The 12,364-nt window shown below is 36.7% G+C and overlaps 1 protein-coding gene across 1 annotated transcript; it reads right to left on the bottom strand.

Moving 5' to 3' along the window:
* Window positions 1–4,562: 4,562 nt before the first annotated feature.
* LOC109193793 (ABC transporter G family member 8) lies at window positions 4,563–6,672 on the bottom strand. The gene has a single exon (XM_019344606.1). The coding sequence runs from the start codon at window positions 6,500–6,502 to the stop codon at window positions 4,694–4,696; it is 1,809 nt and encodes a 602-aa protein (XP_019200151.1). The 5' UTR covers window positions 6,503–6,672; the 3' UTR covers window positions 4,563–4,693.
* Window positions 6,673–12,364: the final 5,692 nt, after the last annotated feature.

The following is a 12,364-nucleotide window of genomic DNA, read 5'->3' as shown; positions in this document are numbered from 1 at the left end:
AATTTCACAACTAGACATTTATAATTACATAACTCCATATTCAGAATTCTTAAAGTGCGTGTTCACAGCGAACTATATCCATAATTGCATAACTACACATCCATAATTTCAAAACTATATATCCATAACTTCATAACTATATATTCATAATTACACGTCGATTGGAGTTTTTGTAAAAAATAAATAAATAAATAAATTGATTGGTGGAGCTAAACGGTGCCACTAATGGCACCATTACTGCATCATATTAAACGGTGTCGTTTTGCAACCGTGGTTGCACAACATAATTTGCCGGATTGCTACATATGTGGTCGAATAATCCACACATGGCAAATTATGTTGTGGAATCGTGCCCACCTTGCAAGGTGGACACAATTCCACAACGACGGCCGTTCAAATTATTTTTTAAAATAATTATTTTTTTATTTGTTGTTAACGGCGTTTCTTTCTTCGCAATCGTGTTATTTTGTCTTCGCACTACAAATATTATGAATCTACAGTACAGAAATTATGAATCTACAGTATAAAAATTATGAATCTACAGTATTAGGTTTGTGAACATGTGATAGAGCTATATGTTTATAATTTTATAAATTTAAGTTCATAATTATAGAGCTATTTGTTCATAATTTTCGATGTTCATATTCCAAATTGTTGAACTCTGTATTCACAAATCACATAACTATATTATGAATTTACGATATAGAAATTATGAAACTACAGTTTATAAATTACGAATCTACAAAATAGAAATTATGAATCTACCATGTGTCCACCTTACAAGGTGAGCACGTTTCCACAACATAACGCTCCATCCACACATACAATCTTAATTTGAAAATTACACTGGTGACGCATATGGGCGTTGGTGCGCATGTTGGGAGTGCTTTAATGAGGCTCACATATCCCCCAAAAATCAAGATCTTTATGTAAGGATAAAAAACTCTCTCTTCTCCATCTCTCACTTCCACATAAGATTATCACCTTCAAAAAATCTCCTAAAAAATTTACTATTGTGATTTCTCCAAGGGAAGAGATCGAGATTCATTTTAGCTCATTAAACTTTTTCACTATCTTAAGGGTCCGTTTGGAAAGCAGGAAAATGACTTCTGGGAAATATTTTCTGGAAAATGAGTCATTTTCCGGAAAACATTTTCCTTTCCCGTGTTTGGTTGCATTCTGGAAAACTGTTTTTGTGTGTTTGATTCATTTTCTGGAAAATGAGTAGAATTGTATAATTAAACATTTTAATTATTTTATTTAGAATATTACAACATGTATAATAATATATAATAATATAATAATAATTTTAAATATAATAATAAAAAACTAATAATATATAAAAAAATATTATGGTGGTGGTAGTGGTGTTATTTGTTATATAATAATTAAAAAAAAAAAAATAATAATAATAATAATAATAATAATAATAATAATAACTGGTGGCAGTGGTGGCGGCGACGGTGGTTGCGGTGGTATGGTCGTGGTGGTGGCGGCAGCGGTGGTATGGTGGTGGTGATGGCGGCGACGGTGGTTGCGGTGGTATGGTGGTGGTGGTGGTAGCAGCGGTACGTGGTGCTGGTGGTATGTTGTTGATGATGTTGGTGATGTTGTGATGTTGGTGTAAAAGTTGGAAAATGACTTCTCCCAAAAAAAAGGGAAGTCATTTTCCTCCAAAACAAGCCTATTTTCCCAAGTGGAAAATGATTTCCGTTGACTTGATTTTCCAGGCACATCCAAACAGTGAAAACTTAAAAAATGATTTCCAGAACTCATTTTTCAAATTTCCAAACACACCCTAAATGTTAAAAATTGGATTGGTTGAAAGACTGGTATCATAAGATATACAATCCTATCTCCTCAAACCTAACCATACTGAAGAATTTACCTTAAAGGAGTAGTATATATAATATCTTACAAAACCGTTGCAAGGAATATATTACTACTGCCCTTTAAGATGACAACATTCAAAGGAAGAGTCCATTCCAAAATTCTTGTGGAATTGGGAGTTTGTAGAGGGCAAATCATGGCAACTCAATTGACCAACATACTGTTGGGTAATAAGGTTGAAAAATCCCAAAAATAATAATCCTACGAAAAGATTAATATTATATGGGAAAAAAGAAAATTTGGGAAAGAAAGGTGGAGTGTTTGGATATAGGTTTAGCACGAGTTCGAACACGAAGTTCTTTTCCTTAAAACCTTATTTGCTACCTCCCAGAAGTGCTAGGAGCGTTGTAGCCTAGGTTTCCCAGGATAAAACGTGCTACGATTCCTTGTTTAAGCACCTAAACAAGGAACCCGGCAAACAAAGCAAAGCAGTGAACATAAGTTGGTAAAGAAGAGAGTAGAAGCAGAGTTTTGAAGCTGAAAGCTACTGGAATTCCTTTCGTTTTTTGTACTGTATAAAATGCTTCTGCCCTACCTCTCTTGGAAGGGATAGCATTCAACATGGCCTTTAAACTCAGAATTTTGTTAGAGAGTAGAAACAGAGTTTTGAAGCTGAAAGCAACGAGTACATCTTAGCCCACATCGTGCCCGCGAGCTCGGCAACGAGTACATCTTAGCCCACAAGGCAGCCAATTTCCGGACGACATTCGTGCCCGCGAGCTCGGCAACGAGTACATCTTAGCCCACAAGGCAGCCAATTTCCGATCTCCTCTAGTTGGATTTTGATTTGCACCCCCCCCCCCCCCCTGCGCGAGAGAGCCTCTATGCTATACAATTCTACAAGTTTCAAAAGAGCTCATGTATATAAGGGGGGCAAATCTTGTTTCCAAACCGATGTGGGACAAAGTTCTCTATTTTCTTCATTTCCCAACTCAAATGGATCTACTTTGAGAATCAATATCCCATTCACCCATTATCCGTTTTGAGCGTACAATATATCAATCTCTTCGTCTTACTACGAAGAATCCGAATCCACTTTGACCCGACCCAAATCGGAAGTGGACCCCACTGATAATTGTACCACAAAATAGCCACTTAACATGTCATTTTAAGCTAATTTTTCCAACACATACGTTAAACTTTTATTCACTGCACAAAGAATCTTATTATTTTAAGAAATTGCTCAACACTACTACTAGTGTGATTCGATCGATCATTGGTTTCAAACTCACACCAACTCGTTTCATAACTGAACCGAACTCGAACTTCAATTTTCGAGCTCAAGGTCAAACTCAAACTTACCTATTATTTATCGAGCTCGAGCTCAACTCCGCTTGTTTACCTCCCTAATCTAACATTCTAATCAAATAAATATGCAAATCCCTTAGCTTAAATTTAAGTATTGTTTTAGCTTGTGGACCGAGAGTTCGTCAGCAACCCTTTAAACAACAAATGTGCTTTGTATTTTAGTGAAGAAATTAAGTTATTTAAAAAAAAAAAAAAAGAAAAAAAAAAAACAGTTCACGTGCATGAAAAACACAACCCTCCCGTGAAACAAACATTGATTCGAACTCCAATAATGGATAAAAGAGATCCCAGACGACAAGGGCCCCTTTTATATATATATATATATATATATATATATATATATATATATATATACTCGATAATTAACAACCTAGCAGCATGATTTTGGGAATAACGACGATCTCATCTCCTCCTCGTTTCCATGTCCTGTTTCGTTTACAGACTAGACCACGCCCCGTGACACTTCCACGTACTCCTTGTCAAGTACTATCCAAATTATTCTCTTCTACCATCTTGTATTCTTTCTGAGTAATAAGTAACTGCAATCACTGTTTGAGAGTATTTACTGAATAAATTTCACTTTGTGATTCTAGTGGATAAAAGACACTACAAAAAGGGTAAATCAAGTCAAGTTTGCCCATCAAGACTATGTGGTCTAATGGTACCCGGATTGAACTTCCATATTCGGAATTCTTAAAGTGTTTGTTCACAGAGAACTATATTCATAATTGCATAACTACACATCCATAATTTCAAAATTATATATCCATAACTTCATAACTATATATTCAGACTTGCATAACTATATATTCATAATTACACGTGGATTGGATTTTTGTAATAAAAAAAAAAAAAAAAAAAAAAAAAAGTCAAGTTTGCCCAAGAAGCCCAATATATATATAAGTCTATTTCATTGAGAGTTCAAACTCGTAACCTTGTTGTTACAAGTCAACTGCCAACCAACTTGACTGGATTGCCCACCATCTTGTAACCTATACACTTGTGTTCTACTTACAAAGCCTATAAGTACAATATTCATAACTTAACCGCTCAAACTAAGAAGACTCCGACCTCCTACTAAAAGTCAAATTTGAAATCAACTTTTCCCTACTTTTAATATAATATAGATATAGGTGGTACGGTGTATATGAAAATATAGCATACCTTCAACCATCGTTGATGTAATTAAACTAAAAGCACCAAGCCCTAGATGAGTAACATGAAGGTTTCTCCACAGCTTTTCCCTTTACTATATAAACGACGTATATGAAAGACCAAAAAAACCCTAGCTATGTCGACTTGTGGTTAAGGGACTCGGTAATATGTTTGAACCAAACAAAATCATAGAAATTATATGCAGAAAATTGGAATAAAATGGGAAATTTAATTTAAATTATTTATACGAATAATCAGTACAATAATGCATCATCAAAAGACAATTCAAGAGGATATGATCAAGAATGGTGAATTCCAATTCCAGATATGCATTATTATCTCACTTCTTCGAGCTCGAAACCCTTCTGATTAACACCAACAAGCAAAGAAATCTATACAGAACGAAGAACCCAATCAGAACATATATGTTCCTCCACCTTTCCCCTTCACGGAGCCCTCTGCTCTCCAGCACGTCGCCGCCGTTGTACATGCATGTCGTGTGGTCGTCGTCGAACCACATTAAACACTTCGAAACCAGGCAGGAGTACTCGTTGATGAGCAGCGCGTCAAGCGCGTACTTGTACATGGAGAAATAGTGCATGAACTTCCAGAACCTCGGCAGGCTGTCCTGCGAGATGAAGTAGCCGGAGAAGAGGAAGAATCCGGCGAGCAGCGCCGTCACCAGCGACGTGCCGGCGATGAAGTTGGGCGCGACGGCGCTGAGGAACAGGACGAAGGAGTTGGCCATTAAAACGATGATCCAGATCACCAGGACGAAGAACCCGAACGCCTGCCACGTGGCGCAGAGTCCGACGAGGAAGTAGACGGAGACGGCGTAAAGGATAGCGACAGCGAGGAGGTACGGCAGGAATACGAGGGTGTTGGCGACGATGTACGAGGATAACCGGTAGATTCCGCTGGAAGTTTCTCGAAGGAGAATCGGGCGTTCGTTGATGAAGATCGGAAGGGTTTCTGTAGTTGAAGAAAGTAAGAAGGTGAGAGTGAAGGCGAAAAGGCCTAACCTTTTCTCCATTCCGGCCTTGTCGAATCCTATGTTTATGTAAATTGTTCCTAAGACCAAACCGACGCCTAAAGCTTGTAATGTGTTAGCGAATAAAAGCTGTTTTGTTCTGTATATAATCATCCAAAACCGCTTGTATAGAACTCCGATTTCCTGGAACCTTGAACTTTTGTATTTGATCGTAACATCTTCTGATGAAGATGTTCTGGTTTCTGGAACGGTGTCGTTTTGGTGGGAATTGGGAGATGGGGGTTGGTTATTATGGAGTTTATTGAGCGTTTCCATGGCGTATTCTAAAGAGTTGAGCTGTGGCGGGACGGTGAAGCCATTGGCGAGTAAGAAAGCTTCGAGGGATGAGAGAGTGCCGTGGTGGACGACGGCGCCTTTTGAGAGCAAGAGGATTTTGTCTATGGTGGAGAGGATCTTGAAGCTGGGTTGATGGATAGAGAGGATTACGGTGCGGTGGCGCGTGTCGGCGATGGAGCGGAGCGTCTGCATGACGTTGAAAGCGGACTTGCTGTCGAGGCCGGAGGTGGGTTCGTCGAGGAGCAAAACCGCCGGATCGTGGAGGAGGCTCAGGCCGATGGACACGCGCCGCCGCTCTCCGCCGGAGAGGCCGTGGGCGAGCCTGGTGTGTTCCAGGTGCGTTAATCTGAGCTCCTCCAGAAGCGCGTGGACGATGGCGGAAATGTCCGCCGCTTTTGGGTGGAGGAGGCGGGCGGAGAAGGCGAAAGTTTCGGAGACGGTTAGTAACGGCAGACAAGCGTCGTGTTGGGGGACGTAAGCGGAGAGCTTACGGAAGGAGGAAGGGTTTAACGGGGAGGAGTTGAGGAGGAGGGTGCCGGACGACGGGGAAGTCCGGGCGGCCAAAATGTCAAGCAAGGTGGATTTTCCGGCGCCGCTGGGGCCGACGACGGCGAGGATTTCGGAAGGGTGAGCTGTCACCGAAACGTCTTTTAAGATGTAATTAGCCGGAGGTGATGCGGCGGCGTTGCATGGCTTGAAGAGGAGGTGGAAGGCGGAGGCAAAGGTGGTGGATTTTACGTAGGATATTGAAGCGGCGGTGAGGGTATAGGTTTTGGGCGTTGGCGGCGGCGGAGATGGGGAAGGAGTGGAGGTTTCCGCCATGAAGAAGGTGGGGTGAAGTGAATCAAGGCAGAGAGGTTTAGAAGGAAGCTAAGGAGGGTTTTTGATAAGATGGATGTGTAAGCCACAGTCTCCATGACTTCACAGCATTAGGCTTTTAGTATGTATAATATGATGTCTTTTGGTTCAATTGGATGGAATGATGCTTGGGTGGTTGAGGGTATAGATAATCAATGTATTTCATGTTATTGTATCCAAATCAAATGTTTTTTTTTCCTTCCGCCCTTCGGCATGAGACTAATTCAATTGAATCTTGGTCCAGTCTCATTTCGAGTAACTCTCTCAAGTGTTGCATAGGATCTAGCTTCCTATTACATTTACCTTTCCGATGTGTTAAGCAGTGCATATCCTCCAATAGTGACGAATGAATTGGAAGACTGGGCATCGATGTTCGGGTCAAGTTGTTGTACTCGACAACATGTCAACGGCATTTAGACGGGCAGAAATATGACACAACGACGGTTATGGAGTAAATGTGAGCTGGCTCTTTGGTTCCTTAGCTTTCTCAATAATGGAGGTTATACTAGGACTATTAACGAACCGAACATGAATGAACAGATGTTATTCATGTTCGATTGTTAAGATTTTTGAAAATCTTGTTTGTACATATATGTTCCTTTGTTAAGTATTCATTAGTGTTTGTTAATCAATTTACTTTCAATATTTCCTTGTTTCTTGAGAAATTCAAGTGGTTGTGTGGCCATCGACTACTCTAAATCGTAAAATCAACATTGATGGTTGGTTTCCTTCTTCATAAAAACAAATTAAAACAAAGTTCTAAAATGTCTGCCAACTACAAGATTGCTCTTAGCTTAGTGATTGATATTCGATTTTATAATCCATTTATGTAAGGTATTTGAGGTTTTGGCTAACTTTACAGTTGCGGAATATTGATCTATATATAATGGTATTATTATTTTCTTATAAGAGATAAATGTATAGTATCAGAATATATATAATCATGTGATGTCTAAACATTAATACAGGTATTTTGGTGTATAGTGCATGGACAAATTAATATTAAATAATTCTAATATGACAGCCGAGATAATGAGATGTGGTTAAAATTCTCTATATTGAGTTCACGAGCTTAGTGTTCTCTCTTCTACTTGTGAAATGTATTAGTGTATATTTTCAGTATGAGTTCACGAGCTTAATTAACCTTGATGTAGAATAGTGAACTGGACAGATCTGATGCAAACAGAAATCATTTTGACAGCCCCATATTTCCCTTCATTCTATAATGCGAGGCTAAGGTTTCGTCAGCAACCTTTTAAAAAACAATGTGCTTTGTATTTTGGTGGAGAAATTAAGGAAAAAAAAAAAAAACAGTTCACGTGCATAAAAAAGACAACCCTCCCGTGACCGGGCCAAAACACTGATTATACTCGAACTCCAATGGATACAAGAGAACTCAGACGACAGGGGCCCCTTCCCGGCCCCCATTCAAAGCCTATAGATCAGATCAGCTCAGCACTTGTTTTCTCTTTACTACAAACGACGTATATATATATGAAAGACTAAAAAACCCATCTATATATATATGTCGTACATGGAGAAATAAGGGACGAAAGGTGGTGGCCGGGTTTTAAGCGTGGTGGAAGTTGGCGGCGGCGGAGATGGGAGTGGAGAGAGAGGTTATATGATAGGGGTTACCCCTCTTAAATTCATGTGTAATAGTTAATTGAATTTATTTATGACTTCAATTATTAGTAGAATAGGTGTGTATAAATAGTTAAATACCCTCCATAAATAGAGTTCGGGGTTTGACTTTCAAAATATTCCAAAGGCGATAACAATTCTCCTTTACAATGAAATCAATTTACTTTTGATATTCCTTGTTTCTTGAGAAATCTGAATGATTGTGTTGACCTATATACCCTCGACTATGCTAAGTCATAAAATGAACGGTCACGATTGGTTTCCCTCTTCATAGAATGTATTCCGACAACAAGATTGCTCTTAGTGATTGATATTAGAGCATCCACATAAGTGGATATTATAGAGATATTGTCAGATGAATTATTTTGGGTGGGGATAATAACAAATGTGGAGTGAGGTTATTTGTGAAAATATTTACTCTGCAAATTCAAGGATAATGTTATAAAAAAAATAAAAAATAAAAAAAAACACTGGCCGTGCGCAACTACACATTGCACGCGCCCGTGTAGCGCATCAGCGCGCCTGACGCGACAGGTTTTTATTATTATTTTTTTCAATTTTTGTTTTGTTATTTTTTTTTTCTTTTTTTTTTTGTCTCCCCTCCCACATTCTCTTTCCTAATCACTCTTACATTATCTCCCAAATCTCCCCAACTAATGTGGATGCTCTTAGGTTCCACAAAAACCATCCACACTAGGGGAGCAAGTGAGGAGCATGAAATACTTTTAATATATTTAATATTGACATGGATGAGAGAGGGAGTGAAGAGAGAAATTTGGAAAGCTTCTACATGAATTGAGAGAATGGGAGCATTGTGAATTTGTGGGGCCCAATTGAAAAGCAACCAAACGTGACAGCCAATCGTGGCGCGCTGGTCGGCACACCTGAATATAGATATTATATTTATTTATTTTTTATTTTAAAATCAGTTTTTGCTTCTTCTTTTTTTCTTCTCTCCCCTCCCACATTCTCTTTCCTAATCACTCTTACATTCTCCTCTCTAAATATCCACAATGATAAGGATGCTCTAAGGGACAATGAAGGCGGTCGTTATATCGTGGACCGTGGTGCACGTGCACCGCGGTCAGAACGGCGTCATTTCTTTAAATAAAGAAACGGCGCGCCGTTAGTTTTAACAGAGCGCGCATTTTTTTTTATGTTAATTACCAACTGACACTACAGTATATCTAAACCAACACTACCGCACGTATTATTTTTATATTATCAAATGAAACTGCAGTGTATATAAAATGAAACTGAATAACATTTCACATATTTGAGTGTATATTGTACATTGAAGTTGTAATTATATCAAAATGATTATGTAGTTGTGTTTTAATAAAACTATAGAGTATATAAAATAAAATGAAATAACATTTTCACATATTTGAGTCTATAAATATCGAAATGAAACTTTAGTTGTGTTGAACTGAAACTGCAGTGTATACAAAATGAAACTGAATAACAGAGTTACTTTTTTTGAAAGGATGTGGAACGGCGGGAAACGGATGTCATTTATTTTCATCAAACAAAACGACATGGTTTTGATGCACGGTACATAATCGATTATGCACCGGGTCCATAATCGATTATGCACCGGTCCATTTCTTTTCATTAAGAAGTTGCTTATTTGCCATCCAAGGCCCGATATTCCACCGGTCCACGAAAATTTTCACGATCAAAAAATTTGGGCCTAATGTCCGATATGTTATGTGGGCTTGCTAACCACTAATCTTCAAAGCCTAATCCAAATTTGCAAGATGGCCCAATATTTTGGATCACAATTGTTATATCGTGCACAATATATTATGTGCCCTAGCCCAAAACAATATCGTTTTTATAAGTTGTGTGAGGAGTTGACGCAACGGACACCGTTTTGTCTGTTATAATTTTTTTAACACTTGTATTTATTTGTATTCTGTTAAGAGTTTATGTGTATTATGTATTATGTTAGATTATGTGTATTATGTTAGGAGTTTATGTTTATTCTACTATACAATTCTGTACATTCAAAACAGAGAATTTATTTATTATTTTTTTTGAAATTAATGGCAAAAACGGAAAACTGAATTTCTATAAAAAAAAAAAAACAAAAAACAAAAAAACAAAACGACATCGTTTTGGATTAGGGCGCACAATGTGCACCCTAGTGCATGATATAATTTGCCTTTGTTTCATATTTTATGTGCCATTTTTAATAGTTTTGTCAAGCACAAAGAATCTCATGACTTATCATATGGAAAAGGTCATTATATACCATTTGAATATAAGGTGTTTGGCGCTTCTAACTTTTAATAATGGTGAAATAATATATACACTATATATGATTTGTTTTTTTTGTTTTTTTTTTTATAATTGTGATATGTAGCATTTGATTTTAAAATAATAAAACAAATGAACTAAAAATTCTCTCTCGATCTAAAATATTCATATCGGAATCAATCCCAGTCTTCTTTCACCACGTTTAATAGTCAACCGCATGATTCTAACGATATACTTGGTTTGCTTTTAGGTTCAAATCGCATAGGAGAAGTAAACTATCCTACTAAAAATTCTATACAATGAATTTGACCAAAATGAAATTAATAAGAATTGAATAAACGAGAATCATGCTTTACCCATTTGACTACCGACAACAAATTATTTATAGTACATAAAGTAGTAGATAATGTAGTATATATGAAATGGATCCAATGAACTGAGACAGGCAAATTTATTTGAAAGACACACATGTCGTCCATGATTAAGGTAGGATTGTGGGGAAATTAAGACACATGGAATTGGAGTTAGTAGTTAATCGTGGGTTGAAGGCCAGGAAGGAGACACATAAAGGCAAGAAAACCTACAACCCATGGGAGAAGGAAGGGTGTCGACGGTTAGTTTGGTTGGTCCGATAATGTCCCGGTGCATGGTATCTCTTGCCTTAGCTTCTTAATATAATTGTTCCTGTCTCTTTGAACAATACTATTTCCCTCAAAGAAAAAGTGATGAAATTACAACGTTACCCTTGATGATGATGATTATAATTACGACATTTTAGTTTTTTTTTTTTTTTTTCCTTTCAACTCTCAAAAATTCTATCCATACCTACCAAACAATGTAATTTGAATTCCTATCTTATTCACACCTTACAGGGCGTTGGTTGGGAGGAAATGAATTGCAATTCGATGGGAATAAAGTATGAATTCAAATTACATTGTTTGATGTAGAGGATTATAATTTTTGAAAATGAGAAGGAAAGAAGTTGTATAAAGACTAAAATGTCCTTATGTAATAATAATAACCAGTGGTACTTTTGTCATTTTCTCCTCTTTTTTTCCTTTCTCACGACCATCGAATTGCAATTCCCTCAAACCAAACACGATAATTTGCTTTGCCATAGAATAAAGTATGAAAGAAATTCTAACTACACCCAACCAAACATCCCATTATTCTTTTCCCACAAAATTACAATCCATTTTCCCTAATTTCTTCCTTCCAACCAAACGTCATATTAGTCTATGCTAGGTCTGAAATTTTCAAAGCCCTAAGTTTTGATAGTTTTAGGCCAGTACTGGGTTGGTTTGATCATGAATTATACCGTGATCACATCTTGTAATGGATCCACACTTTGACAACTGTAATAAAATTCTTTTTATTCATTAACTACTGTAAATTGTCCAACTTCACTGAACATTAAAAGATAAATTTACTCATTAATCATTAATCAAATATTGTTGACAAATGAAATATTGTTGACAAATGAAATCAAGAGAGAAATGTAACATTACTACTACTCCTTTTATTTTTTACTAGTAATTCACCCGCGCGATGCATGGAAAAAATTATGTTATTATAAATATAAATAAAAAATAGAAAAACTAAAATATTTTAAATTGTTTAATATAATAATATTTTTGAGCTTCCATTGGTCATGTATTTATCATTTTTTATAAAATACAAAATTACAATTAAAATTTTGTACAGTTAATAAAATCTCTAATTATGTGCATATTCAAATAAACTTATAAAGAGAATTTACATAATTATATTGATTTATTCTTAATTGTATTTCATCTATATTATAATTTTCACAATACGAATAATAACTAAGATAATTACATTTAGAAAGCAAATTTCAAATTTTGTATGAGTAAATTTAAACTCTAATTGAACACATTTTTTATATGATTATATAATATA

The sequence above is a fragment of the Ipomoea nil genome, unplaced genomic scaffold (assembly GCF_001879475.1).
Source record: "Ipomoea nil cultivar Tokyo-kokei standard unplaced genomic scaffold, Asagao_1.1 scaffold1932, whole genome shotgun sequence".
Lineage (NCBI taxonomy): Eukaryota > Viridiplantae > Streptophyta > Magnoliopsida > Solanales > Convolvulaceae > Ipomoea > Ipomoea nil.
Note: the sequence above shows the minus strand (reverse complement) of the source record. Positions and strands in the feature narration are given on the sequence as shown.